This window comes from Trachurus japonicus, chromosome 6 (assembly GCF_045865225.1).
Source record: "Trachurus japonicus isolate A0001 chromosome 6, Traja_1.0".
In the NCBI taxonomy this organism is placed as follows: Eukaryota; Metazoa; Chordata; class Actinopteri; order Carangiformes; family Carangidae; genus Trachurus; species Trachurus japonicus.
This window is the reverse complement of record NC_140912.1, coordinates 2,442,766-2,465,204: the sequence shown is the minus strand read 5'-3', so window position 1 is coordinate 2,465,204 and position 22,439 is coordinate 2,442,766. Positions and strand designations below refer to the sequence as shown.

General features: G+C 41.5%; 1 protein-coding gene across 1 annotated transcript in view; it reads left to right on the top strand.

Moving 5' to 3' along the window:
• Window positions 1–658: 658 nt before the first annotated feature.
• Window positions 659–22,439, top strand: part of LOC146985344 (NT-3 growth factor receptor-like) — a 177,749-nt gene continuing 155,968 nt past the window's right edge. Inside the window, exon 1 of the mRNA XM_085778264.1 lies at window positions 659–1,440. Within this exon, the coding sequence (XP_085634390.1) occupies window positions 1,163–1,440 (278 nt within the window). The 5' untranslated portion in view covers window positions 659–1,162. The remainder of the gene's footprint in view (window positions 1,441–22,439) is intronic.

The following is a 22,439-nucleotide window of genomic DNA, read 5'->3' as shown; positions in this document are numbered from 1 at the left end:
TTCCGACAGCAATCACTTCTACAGAGTGTTTGGTCTGAAACACTCCATCAGCTGACAGGAAGTTATCCAAAACGACCGGATCGCTTACTTCTGCTTTAAAACTTGATGAAGTTCTACTCACAAATAAATCTATTGAAACGTCATGTTTTTTTAATTGTATTATTTTGCATGGATGTCTGCTTATGACAAAACAAAATATTTACATTACATATTTTGGAGATACAGTTTGTTTAAATTACCCCCAATTTCCAGTTATTTCCCATAAATTCCCACAATTCCCCAGTTTAACTTCCCATGGAAAGTTTCTGGAAATTTACTGGAAATTTTCCACCCCTTTGCCACCCTAGTCCTGCCTGATGCCACAGATATGTCTCTGCACCAGTTTGTCCGACATCATGTTCAGAGTCAGTGTTCCACCACATTATATAAGAAGAGTTGGTTTTGTGTGTGTGTGTGTGTGTGTGTGTGTGTGTGTGTGGGACTGGTGCTGTGTATGTGTCAGTTACCCCTCTGCCCGGTAGGGGGGACTTGAGGCATAGAGGATCGACTCTTTCTCTCTCTCTTTCATTCCCACTCTCTTCCTATGCCTCTCCACCGTCCTCACCGCCTGGTACCGGTAACAGCGCCAGAGAGAGAGAGAGAGAGAGAGAGAGAGAGAGAGAGAGAGAGATGACATAAAACGATGCTGAGAGAGCAGGACGAGAGAAAGATAACCGGACTGAACGCGCTCAGAACCTTTCATGTGTACCTGGACTATTTGCGGGATTTTTTGCGCCTTCTCTGCTGTGTTTTTGTAACCGCACAGAGAAGCCGTGACTGGCATCATCAAATACCCCCCCCCCCCTCCCCTTCCCCACACACACACACACACACACACACACACACACACACACACACACACACACACACACACACACACACTCGCACACACTCACACTGACTCACACGTATGGATACGCGCGGACGGAAGGGGAGATGTATTTTATTCTAACACCAGGACTGAGAGAATAAGGTGAGGACAGGGGGACCACACGCCCACCTCCGCGCGGACCGGTCCCCACAGCGGATTTGATTTGATCCTTTATTGAAATTTTTTTTCTTCTTTTCTTTCACTGCTGCTGTAAAGTTGCTCGGAGAATCTGCGGACTTCAACCCAGACAGTATGGATGGATGTGGCGCGGCGTTTGGCGCATTCAGCGTCCGTTGCCCTCCGAGGATATGGTGCTGCTGGAAGGTTGTCTTTATGCTCAGCGTCTTCTTTCACAACTACCTGAGCTCCTCGCTGGACTGCCCGCCCACCTGCACCTGCTCGCCCACGGAGATCTACTGCAATAAGTCAGACGACAGCAAATTCTTCCCGCTGCTGTCCTTCCAAGACACCGGGAGCGCCGGGAATACCAGCGGGAGCATCGAGGACCTTTTCCAGAACATCACCTCCATGTAAGTGCCGCCGCCGCCGCTGTTGCTGTTGCTGTAGCCTGGAGACGTCCTCTTAACTGTTAGTTGTTTTAATCAGAACTGCGTGTGGAAATGCAGTCTGCCATGATTTGATTGCGCATTTATTTATTTTTTATTTATTTATTTTAAATCTATTTAGCATAAAAGCAAACCTTGCAGAACAGAGCAGATCCTATATGTAGATGTAAAATAAATCCTGAGAGTCTGAAAACACTCCTCAGTTTGATGCTTTAAATATGTGCTTTTGGTTTAATTAGAGTTTTTCCTGGCAGTAAATGAATCAAAATGGACTATGATGATCTACATGTGGATGGCGATTCTTCTCCACTTCATTAAGTCCATGGGCTAAATCTTCCCATCACTGAACAGTAGAGGAAACAGACTCAGCTGTGGTGTTGAGGATGTTGTTGGGTTGTTTCAAATGTGAGGAAACCTGCTCTGTCACAGCTGTGAAGTGCTCAGTAAAAAGAAAAACAGAGAAAAAGTGGATTGCTCCTCTATTTTTCTAGAAATCTAAAGGTTTTTTTTTCCAGCTTGTTGTACCTTTCCTGATATCATTCATTTCTGGTTGATCTTAACAAAGACGGAGTGCTTTGGTTGTTCATCAAGTGAATCAGTTCTTAAAACAAAAGATGGATTTACCTTTGAACAGAGGAAGGGCCCAGTTCTCCAATCAAACACAGTAGGAAATGCTTATTTTATCCCTTTACTGTAAATATCACTTGGCCTGTTCCTTCTTCTCATCACTTGCTGCAGTGTCTTCCTAAATACTGTCTTTTATGGCAGAGAACAGCAGCCTGAGAGCTAAACAAGTCCAGATATCTACAGTACAAACAGCTTTTTCATTGGGAGGTGAACACAGTCATGACCCACCTGCTCATCAGTCCAAATCTAAGAGTAAATACCAGTTTCCTTGTGATGTACCTTGGATAAGTCACACAGATATCAATGTCTGCAATAGTGAAAAGTGTACAACCCCACACAGGCCCAGATCAACTCAGAGATTCTTTTTTTTTGTGTTAGAGCAGCCCGGGAACCACAGACAACCGGGGAACCTCAGTTTCCACCTGCTGTGACATGTGAGTGTAGGCAGATAAAGTCTGACCACACAATGCTACAGGCTCACTGAGGATGGATTGAGATCAGTGAGGAGATCCAAACTTTTAGTGCAGCTGCGCTATCAGTCCACGTTTAACTAAAACTCCAAACTAACGAGGTAGTTTAACAACAGAGCGAAGATGTAGATGAAGTGTCAGGGTTTGATGGTATTGGTTGAGGACAAGGAGAATCTTGCGTATATAGGTACCAAAGCAGAAGTGCGTATAAGAGGTTGATAAGTCCATCACAAAGCACTGATGTCTTGTGTGTTTGTGTTGTGTTCAATGTTCCTCAGCCGTCCTTGTTTCACCTGTGTTGATGCTGCTCAGCATTCACACTCGGATGTTGTGTCGGAGCTGAATTCATCAACACTGAATAATACATTTGCTCTACACGTTTGGTTGATATACTGTGTGTGTGTCATGCATTTCCACAGTCAGTCATTTACTAAATATAAAGCGAGAGAACACGATGCCTCTGTATTTTGGGATGTTAGAAATGGGAACATTTAAAAACAGATGATCTTGATATTTGTCCAAGCAGCATGTCTAATTTTCTGCAGTGTGTGAGCAAAGGAATGACTCTGTCACCTTATATAAGGCATGTGAATGACTCTGTGCCCTGCCTTTAACCAGAATCCACAGAACTACAACATGGGCATGTAATGGGTCGTCAGTCAACAGACTGTAGCCTGATGGGAGCAATGGCTTCAATTTACAAACCCATAAAGTAACATACTGTGATGTCATGATGACAAATTTCTCAGTTTAGTAGCGGGATGCTCGGATCCTGCAGGAGCTTATTTATTTCTGACCGAGCAAGAGTACCAGTTGAAGATCGGTGCTTGGCCCATCCCATACTATAAATGAAGATGGAGGTGGTCTCCATGACATCACCCACAGGTTTCTAAGGAGCAGCTGCAGAGCTCAGAATGAGACCCTCAAGACTCAAGAGTCAAGACTCAAGACACTTTATTGTCATTTCTCACAGATGTATGTACAAATACATAGGCTGAAACCAAATACCGTTTCTCACCAGCTTCTTGCAGTGCTTTATGGCGAGACACCCCAGGCAAAAACACTGTTTGTTCATGCACTGATCAATTTTGAGATTTTTGGCTATTTTTCTTCCTTAACATGTATTCTTTCATAAAAGTCAAACGAAATGGTAGAAAATCCACATTAAGGTGGTTATTTTACATCATTTTGTCTCTTTTGTTGGTTTCTCCTAAGTTCGCCAATAGTTAACAGCTACTGACATACTGAGCTGTGTCTGTTGTCTGACCCATATTCATGTCAGGTATCATTGTAAAGCTCTCCTGAACAATGATGTAAGCTTCAAAAATGGTCATTTCCTCCGTATCCGCAACCAATCGTAAACGTATGATTTACATTAACAATCTATGGAATTTTACAGTACAAGTCTTTAAAGGCCGTTTTCTCAAAATGAGTTTTTCCTCAGACTCTGAACCCGAAATCTCAACTTCAGCAGCACTTACAGACACCAGACCTTCCAGTTTTATTCCTGTCTATATTCTGAAGGTTTTTACAGAGGGGATTGTTGATATATCATTCACAGCCTGATTTATTCAACATTTTATCCCTAAAAACATGGCGAAATTGGATTTTTTAGGGCTGGTGACAGTATTTTCTCATTTACAAAGTAATAAAAAGAGATATTCAAAATCCCCTCTGTAAAAACTTCTGACTCTAATATGTCAACAAAATGAAACAAGAATTTTGAAAGGGGCTTTATCCACTTTTCAGATTTCGGGTCAGGAAATGTATGCAAATTAGCGCATATTTCATCAGATATTGCCTCATTTACATATTTAAACGTAAAATTTGACAAAACTAGTAATACAAAAAATATGTGTCTTAATGTGAGTGATAGGCCGAATTCCGATTCTCCCCTTAGCCCTAGCCCTTGGCCCTAACCCTTCGTTTTGCGCGTTCACGTGAAGTGGTAGGGGTGTCCCAATTCTGGTTCAGACGAGGGTTAGGGGGAAGTGGTAGGGCTATCTCGCCCTCGAAACTGAGATTTTTCAGGGGCACACTACGGACCGAGGGCTATGGCAAGTTTCCCAGAATGCATCTTGCGGCAACCGGCAGCTGATTTATTTCTCACTGTAGCGCTGTTATTACGTCATTTTGTTAAGTTTTAATATTTTTTCATGCGAGAAAGTAGCTGTTTAGATCCCCAATGTGCGGTCGGTTTATCCACATGAGGCTGTTTAGACGTTTGCTCCGATGTTTTTCGGAGAAGTGAAACTCCACGTTGGAGCCTCCACCTGTGGAGCAGATCAGCGGCTCGTCACGGAGACACCACCCCGTCCGGAGAGCTTGTCAGCCGGCCAACCTCCCGACCTCGTCCCGGTAGAAAAGACGGACGCTAATTAACTTACCCGCAGGGTTTTAAAGGTTTACCGCCGCGTAGTTACATTCTTTTTAGTAGATAAATGCTCATCTCATTGATGAAATGTAACAATTGTCGCATTAATTTGTTTGAATTAAAAGTGAAGCTTCATGTGTTTTGGACACAGAAGCAGCACTGGGGGATCTGTAGCCTATACAGAAATCACCACATTTACATCAATAAATAAATGTTTTACAATGAACCGATCATTCTTCATTAAATTGTATTTTATTTTATTAAGTTAACGTGGTTCTGAATAGAGGATTTGTGGCAAAAGCTCGTCACGTCTGCTTATGTGAAAGCCAGAAGAGACGACTGATGACGCATGTGATTGTTGAAGTGGTGTCCCAATTCGTAGGGGTTGACTTTCAACCCTACTCCTTGTAGCTCCGTTTCAAGGGCAAGGGTTAAGGGCTAGGGGTAGGGCTAGGGGGAGGGGTAGGGATGAAAAATAGAATCGGAATTGGGCCATAAACTTGGGAAGTTTCATGGTGATCTCTCTTATTTAAATTTTTTGCCCTATTCACCTGGGGTGTCTCCCCTTAAAGCAGATATCAGTGGAATGTTTTTGTTAATATAAGTCCTAAATAGTCCTGTTTTCCGTCAGCAATCACTTACATGAAGTATTTCAGCCTAAACACGAGTCTCTCCGTCACTCTGCTCTGCTGTAACCCGAGGAGAAAATTTTCCTTGTGGGATACAAGTGTTATCCAATGAGGGGAGAGAACGGCATGAAGGGCTGTGTGTGCAGCCAAGGGATGCGCGTGAATGTGGTGACGTAGCACGAGGACCAATTGATGCCTGACAAGGGCGGGGGCTGCTAACTCATGGTGCGTTCAAGGAAACTCGTACTTTGTGTTTTTCCTTCCTGTGAAGTCATACCAGTTCGATCTGGTACGAGTTCACGGGTCGGAAGTTACGAGTGGCCGTTATAGGGAACTTTCACAGACAACAGGACGGTAAAAACACGAGCTACGGGTTACCTGGAACGCTACCAAGTCGTAGTTGTGACTTGAAGCTGTAACTTACGGTTTCAAAAGCCTGCCTTGAACACAGCATTAGCCGAAACGGCCGTGCCGATGATATCTGCTTTAAAACAAGTCAAAATCGTATCGGATAAATAAACAATAATCACCATCACCATCAGCATCTTTGTAGTGCCTGACTCCAGCCCTAACCGCTGGTTAATGAGACAATGGGCGAATAGGTGCGTGTGTCAGTTGTGAGCACAAATCACCCACCTGTCATTCCAAAGAGCCACACTACCAATTATTCATAAGTCTTATTGAAATGTAAACAGGTGGGTTCTCTAAATATTCACGACTACACAGTTGGCATGAAGGTGGTGAAATTGTTTGATTTCTGCTGTATAGTTGGACATTGAAGTTTAGAGGGAGTAGTCTTGCTTGCAGACCTGGAGGAGATTCTGAGATCAGAGGAAAAAAAACTTCAAGTTTACTCCATGGATCTGGTTTACTCAAAGCGATGTTAACTAGCGATGCTGTCACCGTACTACAACAGTTTATTACCTGGAGACAAAAGTGTGTGTTTTATACATAGACTGTAGGTTTTATAACGGCAAAAAACAACAAAAAAACATGGTCGATCATCGTCTCAGGACCGAGGATCGGCTGTTGGCGCAAGCGACAGACACTCAGAGCATTTTATTCCTATCAGTTAACGTTTATTAATCGGTCAACGAGCTTGGGTTATTGGTTAAAAACAACAATGTGCATCCCTACAGCTATGAAACAGACAATCACGTTCAGGACGTAGGCTTCTCTTACATGATGACAAAACTTTGTGGCTCTGAGGACTGATGTGCTGCTTAGTAAGAGAAAAGGGAAGAGGACGGACATGTATAAAGTCTGGAATAGCTGCATCCTGACTGCCAACTGCAACTGCATCGCTGGGTATGAAATTTAAAATAATATAACGTTAATTAATCTTAGCTTTCTTTCCATTATTGTAACCTCGTATACAATCCCTGTCGTAAACATTTCATAACTCATTTGCTGCAGTCATACAGCTGTGCCTGCGGGCATATCTTTATCACCGTTCAAACCAATGTGTCCATCACATTATATTGCTCAAAATTAGGGATGGGTACCGAAATTCGGTACTTTTTTGGTACCGACCGAATTCCCACCAAAGTACCGAGTATCGATTCACATAAAGTCAATCGGTACCACATTTCGGTACCTGAACGCACCTTCGTCGTGCGTCAGCAAGAGTGCAGTCTGCATGAGCCCCGCACACTCGCGCCCGCCCCCCTTCTCTCTCTCTCACTCTCTCTCTCTCTCTCTGAAATGAGACGCGGAGAAGCGGTAGAGCCAGCCCGTCGTTTTAAATCACTACGTGAAAAACAGCCGTCCGTCATTTAACAATGATGAACGGACTGTTGTGACAATCCGTACCGAAGCGGTCCGTCATGTCCTCGTCACATAATGAGAGCACATGTAAACGAGGATGAAGTCTCCCCCTCTCCTCTCGTCAAAACGTTAAGTCCACATGTTGCAGAGTTTGCACTGCAGTTTCAGTTTTTTTTTAATTTCACAAAATTTCACACAGAGCTTTCTGATGGCTGTAGGAGTCTCTCCATGTTTCTCCTTTTCCCACAGTAAAAACAGACATTTTTTCAGACAAGACTATAGTCTCATAAACTTTTTTTTTTTCATTGAATGACTATTCCATTATATTAAAATCATTGCCCATCCCTAAAACATAAAATACTCTTAAAGGCTGAGGAGTTGTGATGTTGTTAGGAGGTAAATATTAAAATTTTAGACATTTTTATTTTAAAATTTTTTTTAATTACCACACACAAAAAGTACCGAAAACAGGTACCGATTGGTACCGGTATTGGTTCCCAGGTACCGAGTATCGATACCGTATCGATTCAAATGCGAAAGGTACCCATCCCTACTCAAAATTAATCTTCAGTGTACTATTTTGTATTTTCTCTCTTGTTTGCCTTGAAACTGGCACATTTTTTTATTTTTATCGAGATGATTAGTGCAACCACAGCACAACAATACATGATTGCGGCTCTTGTTGTTCTCTTTCTGCAGCTGACACTCTAGTGGTCAGTTGAGGAACTGCAGGTATTAGCACTTCAGCGTTGGCTTCTTTTTTCATTCTTGGCAGTTGATGCTTGGACCTTCATTACTAATAACATGTCACTGGACTGCAAACAGCTGATAGTGAAATGCCATGTACAATGACATGAACCAATGGGGAACAGCATGGTAGTGAAGTCTGGGTGCTGTCTGACGGTGAGTTCAGGGACATGTCATACAGTTCTGCTCCAGGCTCAGTTCACCTCGCTTCACCTCACTGATGTAGAAAACAAGTTTGACTGGATATCATTATTTTTACATGAATGTCCTTTCTCCACCCTGTAGCAATGTGTGTGTGCGTGTCCCTGCATATGTGCGTGTTTGTACTCTGAGGGGTTTTTCTAACAACATGTCACCCTGTACTCTGAAGGTTGTAGTCCATCAGATCCTGCAACTGGCTGCCACTGTATCCCCAGATTTTCACTCTGTCATGTAGCCCAGACGCCCCCCCCCATGCCTGCACCTTTTCCCCTTTTCTCCATCTGTGTGGACACATCATCTCTGCTGGTCACACTGAAATGAACCCAATCATCATCCCTCCACACGGTGACTCATCAGAGAGGGACGACCCAGGGTTTGGAGGAAAACAAGCTGACACATCACAGTAAAGAAGTGAATGTGGTTGAGACTGTACTGCAGATCACTAAACTGCTGATACAAAAGCATTTTATAAACTTTCCTGTAGATTAAAATACACTTTCAGAGACTGAGACTAGCTAATCTGTTGACACTGCGAATCCAGTGTTAAAGGGATAATTCACCCAAAATTGAAATTTCACTCATTATCTACTCACCCTCATGTCGACTAAGTTTCAGAGTTATCCGTGGCTTCTCTGAGTTACAGGGGGTCTCTGTGTATCAGTGCATGTCCATAAAACGGTTGCAAATGGATACCAACTGTCTTCGTAACAAAAAGACACACCAAAAAACATCCAAATACCTCCATGCTGCTCGTATGTAATGTCCGTCTTGTATTGAAGCCCCGAAATGCGAAACTGTCCCGAAAAAATTAAATATGTTTATTTTTCAAGCTTGTTTTGTAGCGGAAGCTCCTCTTCCCGGTTCGTCAAATTTGGAAGAGGAGCTTCGAGAAGCTTCCACTACAAAACAAGCAAGAAATTTCAATTGTGGGTGAACTATCCCTTTAACCAGTGTGTTTTCTCATGTGTCGTGTTTTGTTATACTTACAGTATTGTTGTGTTTTCTACTTCAGGGCGACTGTTGAAACTGTGGAGGCAAAAGTTCACTTCTATGGTGAGGAAGTAAAGACAGCAATAAGTCTTACTGAGATTTATAGAATTTATTACAGAATATCAGATCAGATTAATATGAACAACCAGCAATAGTCAGCAATGATCATCAAGGAGATTCTGAGACCTAGTCTCGCTATTCGGCCGAATAGGGTGCAGTGTCTGTCAACCAGTGGTCTCGAGACACTGGACCCAGATCAACGATAGCGTCAGACTTTTATACACTGATGGTCACGTATACATGTTTGTCCAGACAGTTCAACCGGTACAAGTACACAGTATGTCTCGAACTTACAGAACGTTAAACATTAGGTAGGTTCAGAGAGGTTCATACTTGTTTGTTCAACAAGGACAGTCTGGTTAAAGGGTGAGGTACTAGATTGATTACATTTCATAACTCATCAAGACAGAAATTAAGTTTCCCATTACAGAAACCAGCAAAAACAAAAAAATGTATGAATATGATAATTGACCTGTTACATCATTTAGCAAAATTTAGCATTCATCAGCATTGCCACTTCTAGTAGTTCAGTTTTCAACAACGTCCTTGCACACAAAAAGAAGCTGATCGATCAGTGGCCGATTGATTGAAAATAAGGTTCCATGATGGATTAATCCAGGTCATCTACAAAAATGACAGTTAAACATTTGCTATTTGGATGTGATGACTGGTCCCCGTTTAATGTGTTTACTTCATCTGGACTGTTGGTTGAGTGCTGTTAAGATGTAATATTTCAGTTGGACATTATTAGTGATTGCATTACCAGTGTTAATGTTCCTTTGATAAAGGCAGATTCGGAGGCCTGTGCTGTAAGGTGATCAATATATAGTGAGATCATTAGCAGGCCTTAACACTCAGCAGGTGATCTATAAGGTGGCTGTTGGGGCTGTTTGTAAAAACAGAGTGTTTGTGTTTCTTGCTTCAGGGTTGTTGTTGCTGGATCATGAGCAGGGCTTCACTCCTCCTGGCCTCCTCAGCATCTCTCCTTCTGATACAGTCTGAGGCGTTTGTGCTGGCAGCAGTCTTCACATCGCACTGTATCAGCTTCAAACAGCGCAACAGGCAACCATTGGAAATAAAATGAATACAAAATAGAGCGTTTAAAGTAGGGGTGGGAATCTTTGGGCACCTCAGGATTCCATTACAATTACGATTCAGGGACTACGATTTGATTATAAAACAATTATTGATGCATCTTTAATTTATGTATGTTGATGCACTTTTTCAAAATGTTTATTTTTGAGTTGAATTCATTTCAACTAATGGAAATGTGTGCAAACTTGAAAGTTACAACTTTGTTGTACAGATCTAAAGGTAACAGGTATCTTGAATCACAAAAATTGAAACGTGTGGTTGTGTTGCCAAAGTATTTTATTTTAGCATGACACAGCTTACATACAACTTGGCTCTTGTCCAGTTCGCTTCCGCCGCCAACGTTGTAGAAGCTGAAGTGTTTCCACACGCCTGCTTTTAGATTAGAAAGAGCTGGTCGGTGCAGCTGAGGTCAGCCATGTTTGTTTTCTCTGTGCGATGTGTCCATTCCTGATGCTGTGCTTCTTTGTTCTGCATTTTAGAACCGTCTGTATTACTTTAACAGATTTAAATAATCAAAATTTGGACGTTTGTGAATTGATTCATATTCGTCCACGTGTGAATCGCGATGTATCTAAGAATCGGAAATCCCCCCCCACCCCTAGTGTAAAGGAGAAGATCAGTTACATTATCGACAGATGCGGCGGTTGAGAACACAGAGAGCGTTGTTATGTTTGAAAGGCGCTGATTATTTTGTAAAAAAAAAATAAAACCTCACTTGATTATTGATCGGTTTTGCTCTGAGAAAAAGCTGCAGCAATTCCTGAGTCTATTTCCACCCACCATTCAGCGCTGTGTAGGAGAGAGGAACACACGCTGCTTCCACTCCCAGCACTGGTTTTTCACGCTAGTCACACATAATTCACTGACATGAGCGGAAAACACAGAAACGAGAAGCACTGCGTGATGAGGAGGCTTTGTCGTTATTTAATGTGTCGAAACGGAGAAGCAGGAGAGATTGTGTGTGTGTGTGTGTGTGTGTGTGTGTGTGTGTGTGTGTGTGCTACACCTCAGAGAAAAAGAAAGACGGGGACAAAAGGGAGGGAAAGTACTGTACAAGAGTGCGGATGAGATTGATAAGATTTTATTGATACCAATACCGTACTGATCTTTCTTATTGGCCCAGTTCTTTATTAATTCCCATAACAATTCTGGATTAATCTGGCCACATAGTCACACTTGACTTAGCTTTACTCATACAATATAAACATGAGCCTGTGGACTGTGACTGCAGCTTTAATTTATAATCATTTAATTTAATCTGTGTTATCAAGTCCATTGAAACAGGCTCAGCCAGATTTCACATCCAGAGATGTTCACAACTGAAATACTGTGGCTGAACACATGGTGAGGATTATTTACTGAGTGATGTGCATCCATATCCAGTATGCTGACCTAGCCAACATTTTAAATTTAATATTGAACCAATAGTCAATTAAACCAGACCAGAGTTGTAAGTAAACCTTGACTGAGAGACTACTAGATAATCACGTTCTTATCTTAAAGGGATAGTTCAACATTTTGGCGAATTGGCCCATTGCCATAATCCCTATAGTCATAGCAGTAGGTTCGTTATCTTTAATTGTCGGTGTAAACTATTTTTAGAATGGCGGAGCGAAGCAGCAGGCTGCTCAGGGCTATGCTATGGAGGCTAAGGGAATTTCTTGGTTTGCCTCATCAAACTCATCAAATACACAATCCAACAACTCCAAAACGCAAAACCGCTGATGCGCGTTGCATTCAGGGACAGTTTTTCAGCAAGCAGGCTCTGTATTTACCTCGAAAATGGCTCCGTTTCGCAACGTTCCATTATTATCTCATAGCGTGGTGAATGTGCAGGTCACAACTTGTCCACCATTGCGTTTTGGAGTTTGGGGATTTTGTATTTGATGAGTTTGATGAGGGAAACCAAGAAATTCCTTTAGCCTCCATAGCATAGCCCTGAGCAGACTGCTGCTTCGCTCTGCCGTTCTAAAAATAGCTTACACCGACAAATAAAGGTAACAAACCTACTGCTATGACTATAGCGATTATGGCAATGGGCCAATTTGCCAAAATGTTGAACTATCCCTTTAAATTGATGAAGATCACATATTGTCTGACTAGTCCCCACAGAGGCTGCTGGGAAGTACATGCTTTTCTTTATTGAGCTGCTGTGTATAAACCCTGTTGCTGTTTTTTTTTTTTTTTGGTGAGACAAGGACAAAGAGGGTAAATGATAACATGACATGACATGTGAGGGGCATGAATTTCACCAGGGTGATATTGTAAAACTATGACAGTTGCAGGTTTGCTAGAATTCACATCATTGTTCATGGTACTAAATCATCCCGGCCTAAATGAATTAAGGAAATGTTATTATTATTATCATCACAATTATTATTACGGTACTGCTTTATTCATATAGCACCGTTAAAAACACAAAGTGCCTTAACAATTGAGAAGAAATAAGGACAAGTGGCTCAAACACAGTATAATGCACACACACAATGGCGAGCACCGTGGCTTTGTCTTGTTATTTGTGAAAAGCTCAGGTTTGTTCTGTTTGTTTGTTTGTTCTGGCTCAAAAAATTGAGCTGAGCCCTTGCACGTTATCTCTGAGCCCAGCCTGTCCCATTAACCGTGTTCATTTTAATAGACTAAGTTGGCAGTTAGAAATGAAGTTTTCTTCTGAGTTGTTTGAATGACAGAAATCAGAGGGATCGTACTGTAATAGGCAACAAAGTGGAGACACAATGTGTGCACAGTGTTAATTCATAACACTGCCAGCTTTATTGTAAACTCATTATGAATTGATTTCTGGAGATCTGCCAGGAAAATATTTTTTTTTCCAAATTCAATCAGTTCCGCTGTTAATTCACACCCCTGTTTGACCTCCAGCCGGAGCCTTTTCCTCAATAATTGACAGCCATTTTTAAAATGGTGCAGTCAGAGGTAAGATGGTGGCTCCCCATACTGTCTGCCCATCTGGGCCTATCTCTGGCTTTCAAACGAGGTGGATGGTCGAGTCAGGTTGACCGTCGTCCTCATCCTCTGGATTATAAAGACTTTTTGTAGAGGGCTTTGGAGGGTTTTTTATGGACTTAGTTGAAATGAACTTTGTGTTGACTAAATTGAACTGCTATTGTGGCTATTACTGGTGTGGGACATTTTCAACATTTTGCTTGGTGGTACCCATAGACTGTAAAAAATATGGACGTAGCATCCGTGACGTCATCCATTGGTTTTGGGGAGTCGTTTTTGTGACTCAAATATGGCGGCCTGAACAGCGCCATGTTGGATTGGCCAGCCGAGAACCCGCCCACTGGCCTCGAAGCAGCCTGTCTCCGGACTGCTCCGTACCTGACACTCAACGTTTCCGCGCCCTAATTGGCCAGAATTTTAAACCTAATAACAGTAAAACAGTAGAGTTAAAAAAAATCCACCCCCCTCAGAGTGTGTGCGGGGGTAGAAACTATCGGTTGAGACCAAAAAAAAAAAAAGTACCAGGCTGTAAATATGTTTTTTTAAGCTGTAAGGTCGGCTATTTTAAAGCAGTACTAAAGAACTTTCAGTTTTGGTTGAGTTTGGCGGTGCCTGTGGACCAAAGCGGTAGTGTTTTGCCTGAAGGAAGACTCCATTTCCCATGAACACTAGCGTGAAGCCCTGTAAATATCCTGCATTAAAATTAACAGAAGACATCAAAACTAAGTTTCTGTTTCCAGTGGATCATTTCAAAGTGAAAACACAAACATAATCCATTGCTAAAGTACCGTTTTGCCTGTTCCCTCCTTGTTGTGACTCGCAAAAGTGAAAGTGAAACTTAAGTGAGAGCAGGGTTCCTACCATGCTCCTCAAAGCTGCTTAGTGCCAGAGAAAGAGATACAGACCCCCTCAGGCCATGACAGAGGTGTCATTCAACTTGTTGTAAGTCGATGTATCATCACAAAAGTTATGAAAATATTTTATGAAGGTTGAAAAGTTCCTTAGTGTTGGTTTAACATGGGGCTCAATTGGAGTTGCTCCCTTCTGGACAAGTTGTGACCTGCACATTCACCACGCTATGAGATAATAACACAACGTTACCAGACAGAGTTGTTTTAGAGGCAAATTCGTGCAAAACCGCTGATGCGCGTTGTGTTCAGGGACAGTTTTTGAGCAAGCAGACTCTGTATTTACCTCGAAAATGGCTCTGTTTCGTAACGTTCCATTATTATCTCATAGCGTGGTGATTGTGCAGCTCACAACTTGTCCACGAAAGCGTTTTGGAGTTGTTGGATTGTGTATTTGATGAGTTTGATGAGGGAAACCAAGAAATTCCTTTAGCCTCCATAGCATAGCTCTGAGCAGCCTGCTGCTCCACTCCGCCGCTCTAAAAATAGCTTGCACCGACAAATTAAGGTAACAAACCTGCTGCTATGACACAGCGATTATGGCAATGGGCCAATTTGCCCCTTTAACCTGTAGTTTGTCTCAGAGTCTCGGGCTCTGCTGCCATTGGGGGCACCTGATATCTTTTTTGTTCTCTTTGATATTAAGCAATTACAGAGGATTGTTGTTTTAGGTTGATTACTTCTTCAAATAAAAATCATGTTTATTTTAGTATCTCTCATAGGCTTCTTTTTATATAGAAAAATCATATTGAATTGTTAATTGAATTTCCCGATGACCAAATAAGGAAGTTTCTTTAGATATCCATCGACAGTAACCATGCAGTTACTCATAATGCACAGCACGGCACGTTACCATAAGTATCAGTGTGAACACAGCGGTGAGCTGAAAATAGCGAGTGTGATGATGGGAGACAGCAGAGTGAGACATGAGGCTGTTCTCCATCACCACCTCGTCACAGGCTGAAACAAACAGCAGGGCTTTATGTTGTGCCTCCATTAAGACGTGCCATTTAGCAGTCAGTGTTACTGTGGTCCAAGTTCAACATGGCTCCATCTGTGTGTGTGTCCCCTCTCTCTGACCCTCACTTATTCATATAAATAACATGTTCACTTAGTTTGTGCTGCTGCGGGGACACAGTGGGAGGCTTCCGAGAATGAATTGTTCCAGCTCTGCCGTCACTGAAACTGCTCGGACCCCAAAGACTACTCAGAGTGCTTCTGGAGGCGTCTTCAGCTTAATGGTGCAGCTGATTTTAACTATCAACCTCAGCCATTGTGGCAGCGTGGTTTAATCCGCCCAAGCTTCTGAGATACAGCCTATTAGCTGAAATGATTACTCCATTAATCGATTGGTCATTCAAATGAAAATTTAACCAGCAACTGTTAAGGTAATCAGTTTATGGTTGAAGTCAACCTTTGGCTGTTTGCAGGCTCTGCATTGTGGGAGCGTACTGCTCCTTGCTGATATTACATCATTAAGTTCTTCTGTTTGGACACTGGAAAATGTCAATGTAGATTGTTACTGACTGAGACTTTGTTAACATTTTACAATTAAACTTTGATCTTTGTAAAAAAAGAGAGTCCCACACACTGCTTCTTGCTTAGCACCACAGTTTATTAGATAACTGACATTTAAAGGGATAGTTCACCCAAAATTGAAATTTCACTCATTATCTACTCACCCTCATGTCGACTAAGGGCTGGGAGAAGTTTCAGAGTTATCCGTGGCTTCTCTGAGTTACAGGGGGTCTCGGCGTAGCAGTGCATGTCCATATAATGGTTGCAAATGGATACCAACTGTCTTCGTAACAAAAAGACACACCAAAAAACATCCAAATACCTCCATGCTGCTCGTATGTAATGTCCGTCTTGTATTGAAGCCCCGAAATGCAAAATTGTCCCGAAAAAAATTAAATAAGTCTATATTTCAAGCTTGTTTGTAGCGGAAGCTTCTCGAAGCTCCTCTTCCCGGTTCGTCAAATTTGGACGAACCAGGGTCTGTCCTCTTCCCAGTTCCCAGAGCTTTCGCTACAAAACAAGCTTGAAATATAGACTTATTTAATTTTTTTCGGGACAATTTTGCATTTCGGGGCTCCAATACAAGACGGACATTACATACGAGCAGCATGGAGGTATTTGGATGTTTTTTGGTGTGTCTTTTTGTTACGAAGACAGTTGGTATCCATTTGCAACCGTTATATGGACATGCACTGCTACGCCGAGACCCCCTGTGACAAATACTGCTGCACGGACCCCCCCGTAACTCAGAGAAGGAACGGATAACTCTGAAACTTCTCCCAGCCCTTAGTCGACATGAGGGTGAGTAGATAATGAGTGAAATTTCAATTTGGGGTGAACTATCCCTTTAAGTAACAAGACTGATTGCAGTCAGAATCACGTGACGTTACCAAACCTTTTTAACTGAAACGTCCTCAGAGTGAGGAAGTGACTCTGAGGACGGTCTTGTGACGTCAGTTATCTAATAAACTGTGGTGCTAAGCAAGAAGCATATTAACACTGACCTACGCACCTGCAACAGAAAACATACTATGTATGTATGAATAATTTTTGGTAAACAATTGAAACTTTGAAAGCCACATTTAACATACAACTATAACCTAACTTCCTGGGTGGACTTTCTATAACTCTCTCCTCTGCTTGTGTCATAATTATCTTGGACACGAGAGGTCGCTGCCACTTGACCATAAACAGATGTTTTGAAGGACTTAAAAAGAAATGAAGACATTATGTCTTTGAGTTAACCATTTGTCACAAAACTATTTACGCAATGTCTCAGTAGGGGAAAGTTCTTCAAATATGGCAAAACTGTCCCCAGAACTTAAAGATGAACTGATGAAAAATGACACCATTTTACTTTGGTAAGTTTCTATCCATGGCAAGGAGCCTAGCAGTGAAGATGAGTAGCCCATGCAAGTTTTTGTGACTGTGAAGACTAGGATTGAACCCTCTCAAATTCTATTTTTAAAGGGATAGTAGCATTTTTTTAAAGTGGGGTTGTATGATCTACAAATATCCCCTAAGCACTGTTCCCTCTAAGGTGTTTTACTGTGCAATTGCACACTGCTCCCCACCTCTTTGCCCAGAAGACAAAAAAAGTTGCACACTCAAATATCCCCGACTAGTTTACTGTTTATTTCTCCCTAATGTGCGCTTCGAATTGTGAAATTTATGACCTTAACCGTAGTCTGTAGTGCAACTACGATTTAAGTTTTTGCTTGAGAATTATTATTACTGTTCATATCAAGAATGCTTCTGTGCCAAGAGTTGATGACACCAACTTGATGTTAGTTATTTTCCATATTGTTCATATGGCAATAAATGCAAAATCTATTTTGCCAAAAGAATATTGTATCATTAACTGTAACTGACCTAGATATGGAGTAGCCTAGGTAATGTTGTCAAAATAATCTGTTATTAATCATTATAGTAATAGCCAATTGTATTGATATTTGGAGTTGGAGAGGTGAGGCCATAGCACCAGCATGTGGACGTACTGTGTTTGCTTAAGCTGTCGCTCACAGTCGCTCAAGCAGATCATCAGGGGAGTTGAATTTCTGCTCAGGAGTTTTGAAAATTAGAGGGAACATTGCCCCTAAGTACTCCCCTAAGTACGCCAGCCCATAGCCCTGCCCAGAGATTTACAACATACAGTGTTGTGAACAGACCCAAAGAAACGGCCTATTTTCGCGGCCTAAAAGAGGTTTTACCTGAAAAAAAAAATACACAGTTTCAATGTTCGCTATAATATAATTTTTTCCAGCCCCTCAAAGTGCGGGAAAAACGCAGTTTTTATTTGGACCTAACCAACTCATGTATCCCTCCGCCCAGGGTTAGCGCCCGCCGATCAGCAGTTGGTTAGGTCCAAATAAATGTTTTTTTCCTGCACTTTGAAGGGCTGGAAAAAATTATATTATAGCGAACAATGGAACTGTGTATTTTTTCAGGTAAAACCTCTTAGGCCGCGAAAATAGGCCGTTTCTTTGGGTCCATTCACAACACTGTATGTTGTAAATCTCTGGGCAGGGCTATGGGCTGGCGTTGCTAACGGGAGGAGTGCAGAGAGTCTTCTACTGCAATTAGTACTTAGGGGCTATTTGTAGATCATACAACCCCACTTTAAAAAAATGCTACTATCCCTTTAAGGCGCTGATTATTTACTTTCATGTTACATGGAAACACATAAAAACAGCACAAGATGCACAGGTGTTGTGTGGCCCAGCGGGAGTCCAGCCTCTTCTCTCTTGGTCTGTAAATTAATTTCTGAATATGGTTTCATTGGAACTATGTTGCACTTTCTAAGAAACGAGAGCTGCGCAGAGCTCACCTTGCTGCTGAGTTGAATATTTCCAGGGTAATGAGGAGCTGAGATGAAATTCTCTTTCTTTGTGTCGGGATGGCTGCAGAAGTCTCTGCGCAGATTGCACTGAAAATAAATGAAACATTTACCATCACCTTTTCTCAGAGTCAATGCCGTCTTTACTCTGAATTCAGTTCATCAAAAGATATTTGACATATTTTGTTATGATAGAAGTGGGTTCAAAAGATGTTGGAGTTCACTTTTCACTTCATTACCTTCATAAAATATCCTTTATGTGAGTAAAGAAGGTTGTCCTAAATTCCCAAGAGCCAACCATTCAGTGCCTGCCACAGTAAATGATAATATTAGACTGGTAGAGCATGAAAGCTTCATAAACTGTTACATAATTCAGGTCAGGTTCAGACCTCATGTATTTTTAAATGATCACCATCAGAATGGTCTATAAGAGACACATCCTTGTGATATTCAAGAAGGTGTTGTGACCCAGCCAGTCACATCTGCTCTGTCCTCAAAATATAAAAAAAACCCCTTTGTTTTCACCCCGAGGCCAGAACGGAGTGAATGATTTTTACACCACGTTAAAATATTCAATTAACATTAGCAACCATTATGGACCACGTCAATATGACAGCCTGCATTATGTCAGCAGCAGCAATGTGTGTGTGTGTGTGTGTGTGTGTGTGAAGGACATACACTGTAAAGATGGATGTAACCTCAGAGTGAGCCATCTTGTTCCAGTATGATTCCACCCCTGACACCCAGCTAATCCATAAGAGGTGGAGCATGTGTGAGCAGAGACAGTTGTGAGGAAAGGTGACCCGCCTGTCAGTCCTGTATAACTAAGTCTTAATGAAACGTAAACAGGTAAGTTCTATCAACAGTAGTCATGAAGGAGGATATCAGCTGCAGAGACAAAAACTGTTTCTGTACCAGGCTGTAAACATGTTTATTTTCTCTGTAAAGTTGGACATTTTAACATTAGAGTCTACGGGGACTCACTGTTGGAGACACACTCTAGTGGTCATTAGGGGAACTGCCGTTTTTGGTATTCCAATGTTGGCTTGGATGTAGCATCATTTCATCACATAACTGCATAAGTTAAGTTAAGATTCCTTTATTTGTCCCACAGTGGGGAAATTTACATTTGATGATAAGGTGTGAAGAGTATGTGTGGTGAGTTAAGAGACTAAGTTAAACTGTGCACTGCCTACTGTGGCCACTAGGGGTGTGTGCATCTCTCCATTACAAGATGATCCGATACGTATGGGGTGGGCTATGATATGATTCAGGAATGATACATTTTAAAATGGAACGATTCGATTTGGTTCGATGCGGTAGGATTTGTTTGATTTGTGTAACTTTTTGCTGTGAAATATGACTGATGGCGCGAGTGGAAAAGAGGGAGATGGTCCCGCAGCTGCATCAGCAACATTAAACCGATTTATAACTTTGTAATCTGGCCATCGGCCGGTTCAAGCTACTTTGAGACTGATTCATCCGTCTATCGTCTACCGACGATTAAATCAAAATCGATTTTCCGATTCAAATCGGTTTTCGTTACACCCCTAGTGGCCACCTACTATTTGTAAAACAATTAGACAAACAGAAGAGGGACCTCAAGTGGCCATTATAGGAACTGCAGTATTGGCACTTTCCTGGCCTTGGTGTTTGATGCTTGTTGTAGTTCGTATTTTTCTTTTTTCTCTGAACCATGTGTGTCATTGTTCATGATTATTAATGGCATTGCAACTTAATCTTTCAGCTGCAACCCTTGCACATAGTCCACCTGCAGCAGCTTTGTCACAGTGAGCAGTTGGTTTCGCATGTGCAGGTATGGGTATTTGGATTTTACAGTTTCTATGGTTAGAGAAATATTAAATCAGTCCACTGAGGCTGTGCAGTGTGCGTGCACTCAAAACCATTCACCACAGAAAGATTTAAATACGCTGACACACTGAACATCTGACTGACGCCATTATCCGATCAGATAGACACTTTGCTGAACTCGCCCGTGTTTTTCTATGAATTTATGTTTTTGAATGAATGTCACCAAGTTTTGCTGATGTACTGAAGCTCTTCACCCCGAATGGCTGAGACTGATAATCTTTAACTGAAGCAGGTTTGATAACTTCAGGAGCCAGTTTTCACCTTTAGATTTGAAAGCTCAGTGTGGTGGCACATCTATGTTTGTGTCTTTACATGTCACATTAATTTGGAAATAAAATAAATTTGTTGGATAAATACACATGAACACAGTTGTGGGCTTTGGCAATAGCATGCCATTATTTATGCAACAGATATTTATCCAAGTTTGTCTGTTCAACAGTAGAATCAGAAATGCATCATATCCTGTACTGAAATACTGGATCTGGAATAGTGAGTACCCTGGTCTATGCACTGATCTGATACCAGGTAATTTATCAATGAACTTAACAGTTTCACACCCAGATTAAACAGGGTTTTCACAGAAATAAATTTAGCTTCTCAGCTCTAAAACAGTAGCTGTCACAGGAAGTTGTGCTTTGCAGCCACTGATGGCGACTGTTATAGAGCAGGAAAGAAGAATTGATTTCTTGTAAATAGTGTTGTGTTAGCCGTTGGCTGGGATCACTAAAAGGCGAGCTGCAGACCAGACCCAGACCCAGACCCAGATGCTATCCTCTCTGGACTTGGACCTATATTTGATGACCTATAGTTATCACATTTTGACGATATTTCTATTTAAGTAGATCAGCATTTCTAGCCTTTGACACACAGTTGGAGACCTCAGCATATGACAGCATATGGTTTTTTGTTCCATGAGCAGCAGCTGATCGCTGGAAGTGTGATCAATATCCTGTGTAAAAATAACAATTTTACAGTATTCATTGGCTTGTGTTTTACAGAGGGTTTAACTTGCTTCATAAAACAATGACAACAGGTTTGTTTGTTTATTAGCTTTTGCCACGCAGCAGCTATTCTTCTTTTCATCGTAATAAATGACAAATACAAACCATTAACACACAACACATTAATACATAAAAACAAAAATACATACAGAAAACACATACTTAATACATACACATACAAAACAAAACATCCAAGACAAACACTTAACATATATTACCAGCTCATACATTGAATCACTACACACAAGGATGCCAGGACCCAATTTACAAATATAGGCTAGTAATGGTCAAAATTGCGATCAAAATAATAATATCTTAGTTTCATTTTAAAACTAACTATCTAACTAACAGGTCACATCCAAACAGGGTTAGTGGTATAGGTGATATCTAGCTTAGGTCCCTAAGGTAGATGTCCATGTCCAGATGTAGAAGAGAGGCTCAGAGGGGGACAAAATGAGACCTTCATGCATTGGTATCGTACTGGTAAGATTAAGGAAGAAGTTGTATCTCTAAAATCAACATTTTGATATTCATATCACCTTGAAACATCAGGACTAAACATTTCTACTAACATAACTTCTCCCCCTCAAGCTTCATGTGCCTAACAGAGCTGTTTATGGCCACATGTCAATGAGTTAGGATCAATGCTGTGCTCACATCAATATTAAAATGCTGTCAATTATGAAAATGAAAGAAAAGTCAATATTTTTCTTCAGTAATGCACCAGCGCTGTCTGAGAATATCAATAATTTCCGGAATTATGGAGATAAACAGGTCAGGGTGATGTGTGATGTGTGTGATGTGTGTGTGTGTGTGTGTGTGTGTGTGTGTGTGTGTGTGTGTGTGTGTGTGTGTGTGTGTGTATGTTAGAGAGAGACATTGTTCACAGGGTCGACAGATGCAGCAC